At 36.5% G+C, this 3,833-nt stretch overlaps 1 protein-coding gene across 1 annotated transcript; it reads left to right on the top strand.

Annotated features, from left to right (window-relative positions):
* The first annotated feature begins 1,785 nt into the window (after window positions 1–1,785).
* LOC101291246 (beta-carotene 3-hydroxylase 1, chloroplastic-like) lies at window positions 1,786–3,609 on the top strand. Its single transcript, XM_004300765.1, has 7 exons — window positions 1,786–2,130; window positions 2,224–2,283; window positions 2,360–2,431; window positions 2,553–2,687; window positions 2,857–2,982; window positions 3,135–3,191; window positions 3,284–3,609. Exons 1-7 carry the CDS (start codon window positions 1,786–1,788, stop codon window positions 3,365–3,367), a joined length of 879 nt encoding a protein of 292 aa, XP_004300813.1. The 3' UTR covers window positions 3,368–3,609.
* The last annotated feature ends 224 nt before the right edge of the window (window positions 3,610–3,833 follow it).

The raw sequence follows: 3,833 nt of genomic DNA, 5'->3' as shown, positions 1-3,833 counted from the left end.
TATATATATATATATATATAGTCCTCCATTTTTTTTTATGAAATGCACAATTGTACTACAATACTGTTAGTTAAACTCATGATCTCTCACTTACTAAGGAGATACTAATTTGCTGTAAATGAGAGGATTGGGGCTATAGTCCTCCATTGAATATTTGTTTCAGTTCATCAAATAAATAATTCAATCATTACAGGATGAGATTACATGTAAATCATTGAAAATACAATTAGAGGATCATTCCGGCTCTTCCTCAATTGAAAGAATAAAATGTTGTTTAACCGACGAATGTTAATAATATGTCGTTTCAATCATTGATAATGTATTGAGGATCTTCATAGTTTACATTACCACAAAACCAAGTATATGTGTATGTAAAACCGAGACAAATTTCTGTTGTAATCAAGAGTTGTTCATAGAGATTCTGGCTTATGATAGTATGATGTGTTCATGTAGTTGGGTAAAGAGTTAAGAGTTGTTCATATATTCTGGCGTAGGATGTAAATCACTGTTGAAGAGCAAGATGATGGAGTGCAGTGTTCCTCATGAATATTGCTTAACGGGCTTACTTCTTTATTAATAGAGAGCGGCCCATATTAAACAAGTCTTGAACCTTATAGGCCTTTAGAGGACAGCTTTTAAACCCAATCAGTCCTACTCCTTATTTGGATCCTGTTGAAATTTTGGACCAAGTAAAATAGGCACTTGGAAACACAAAATTCTAGCTTTTGAGTTCAAAACCCCCTTTCTTACAAAGGTTAGCGACAACATACTGAATGAGTTCACCAATTTCTTCTTGACATGATATATCAAATTATTACAATTCAATAGGGCAAACTTGCACAGCAGTGACCACTTTCCTAATATAGAATCTCAATGCTTACCCTATATTGGAGATCATTGTGTTTGAGTATGTATTCCTTAAAACTTAAAACTCACAATTGTGAAAACACATAAAATAGTTATTGATTATCATTTTATGAACAACTACAGCTAATTTTCAGCAAATGTTCCTTGTGATGATACTGTTATAGTGTTATGATACGTGTTGCCTCTACCGTTATTCAGATTATAATTATTGCTTTTACCATTATAATAGTACTTTTGTTGTGCATATACTTCAATGACCTTGCTCTTTATTGATCCGTCATAATGAGCAAAAATAAAAAATGACATAAATTAGATAAAATAAAATAAAATTTAAGATACAATACGACACGATAGACGTGTTGCGCGAATCAAGTTTATTTTTTGAATCACGGAAGTGTAGTTATTTTGTTAATGTTTCATTTCACTACTTCTCAAGTTCTCATCTTCAACCTAACAAATAACTATGACACAATTGTCGTTTCTGTCATTAACGAAGCGCTATAAGTATCACAGTTATTTTGTTGAACAGTCCACATTGACATACCTTTGATCTCTGGAAAACAGATGAAAGCAAAATCGGCAGGAAAACAGATTCTGTTTTAAATTAGAAGGACAAAAACATGTACAAAAAATAGCTTAAAACCAAATTCCTCAAAAGAAAAACTTATCTTTACTTTGTAATCTGCACAGCAGGAACAAGTTCACAACACACACGTTCATTGCTTAGCGACGCAAGCCGAATGCTTATATCTACGTCCCTCTTCACCTAAACTTCCTTCTGCTTCCTTATATACAAGGTCCTCTCTATTCACCCGAATCACCCCCTACAAATTAACCTCTACCTTCTTGGAACTCTGAGAAGAATCAAGAGTGAGCTATTCTGATATCTAGCTTGGACCAGCTCGTATCCTCGAACCCATGGCGACCGGAGTTTCGGTTGCTTCGGTCCCAGTATGGTACTGTTACGGTCGAAACAATCTACTTGCCAGAAAACCCATCACCCATACTAGAAGCCCCGGTTTTGGTTTGGTTTCAACAAAGAAGAGACGCGTGGTTATGGAAAAGAGAACAGAGCATGAATATACAGAGAAAGCCTTGGAACACACCGAGAGATCAAGTGTTGTAACTCCAAGAGTTTCAGAGAGATTAGCACGAAAGAGATCAGAGAGAAAAACTTACCTTGTTGCTGCAATCATGTCCAGCCTGGGAGTCACTTCAGCTGCTGCCTTGGCTGTTTACTACAGATTTGCTTGGCAAACAGAGGTATTGGAATAGTAAAGTCTCACTTTCGAAATGGAATTCAAACGGTAAGTTCTATTTCTTGACATGGTTTTGATCAACTTTTATACTATACAGACTGGGGAGTTTCTGGTTCCAGAGATGATTGGCACATTTCTTCTCACTATGGGATCTGCTGTAAGTATTGGATTAGAACTCAAAAAGGGTTAGTTTGATTGGTGGTGAATTTGATTGAAAATTCTCTAAACCACAGGTGGGGATGGAGTTTTGGGCAAGGTGGGCACATAGAGCTCTGTGGCATGCACAATTGTGGCAAATGCATGAGGTTAATTTTCGTCTTTTACCTTATTTTGGTGCTGAAATGTCTGTTTCTTTTAGTAATTTGGAGATCAAAATTGAGATTAGTGGTGATCATAGATTTTTGGGGTCTCATATGGAATTTGCAGTCTCACCATCGACCAAGGGATGGTGCTTTCGAGCTCAACGATGTGTTTGCTATAACCAATGCTGCTCCTGCTATTGCTCTCCTCTCTTATGGTTTCTTCAACAACGGTCTTTTTCCCGGACTATGTTTTGGTGCTGTAAGTGCCATTCTTTTCGAATCTTGTGTCTTTCCGGTCAAACCCCAAATTTATGATTGAAAAATGAGTCTGATTATGAATTTTCACAGACTTACACATGCGTTATAAAAGAAAAAAAATTGATATTTCTCAAATCTAAGTGGCTCATTCTTTTGGTTTCGGTACACAGGGGTTAGGGATCACAATTTTTGGGATAGCATACATGTTTGTGCACGATGGCCTCGTTCACCGTCGATTTCCGGTCGGACCAATCGCCGACGTCCCTTATTTACGAAAAGTTGCTGCCGCCCACCAGGTCAGTGACACAGACACAACCTGTTGACACATTTAACTTTCCTATTTTTTTTTCTCATTAAATTTGTTCATATTAAATGTTCATCACATATGTGACACATTTAACTTTCCTATTTTACTCATTATTTCTCTTGTAAATTTGAATATATGTAGCTTCATCATACATACATATTCAATGGAGTGCCATATGGGTTGTTCTTGGGACCCAAGGTAACGGCAGTGATCTTATATCCATTTCTGATATGTCAATGAAATAGTATATATTGGGTTTAACGAGTGGTTCTGAATCATGTGATTTGCAGGAAATAGAAGAGGTTGGAGGCATGGAAGAATTGGAAACGGAGATCAAGCGGAGAAGCACCAAGATTACTATAGCCAAAAGTTGACATTATTTGAAGTGATTGCTTAATTTCTCAAAATTCATTACAGAAAAGATTAGGTTAGGAAGTTTCAAACTCCACCTGCAACAATAGACGTGCAAGCAAAGTTCTTTAATCTCCAAGGCTTTTAGCAGCTTCTATATTTGGAAAGCTCTTGAGTCAAGCAACAGCACAAGAAGACTGAATGTGACACAACCCAAGTCTCTAGCTAGCAGCTCCGCCCTCAAACTGTACTTACTGTAGCAACAAATCTATATATAAAAATTGTCTCCGCCAAAAGTGTCGGTCCATTTTTTTTTTTCATAAGTGAATATGTTATCAACAAATCTCGTCTACCAATGTGTGGAAATCGAAAGTGTTACACTAGCTCGATCACTAAATTTATTTACCAAATCAGGTGTATATACTTTGTTCATATAACTATATATATATATATGATTTTTTCAGTTGCGGACGTCCGCACCAATGATTT

The sequence above is a fragment of the Fragaria vesca genome, linkage group LG5, assembly GCF_000184155.1.
Source record: "Fragaria vesca subsp. vesca linkage group LG5, FraVesHawaii_1.0, whole genome shotgun sequence".
In the NCBI taxonomy this organism is placed as follows: Eukaryota; Viridiplantae; Streptophyta; class Magnoliopsida; order Rosales; family Rosaceae; genus Fragaria; species Fragaria vesca.
This window is presented reverse-complemented; position numbering and strand designations above follow the sequence as displayed.

Excerpts from the sequence above, each read along its gene's own strand:
- LOC101291246 (XM_004300765.1), top strand. The coding sequence starts at position 1,786 with ATGGCGACCGGAGTTTCGGTTGCTTCGGTCCCAGTATGGTACTGTTAC. Across the intron at positions 2,432-2,552 it reads AATTGTGGCAAATGCATGAG|TCTCACCATCGACCAAGGGA; the intron begins GTTAATTTTCGT and ends TGGAATTTGCAG. Across the intron at positions 3,192-3,283 it reads GGTTGTTCTTGGGACCCAAG|GAAATAGAAGAGGTTGGAGG; the intron begins GTAACGGCAGTG and ends TGTGATTTGCAG.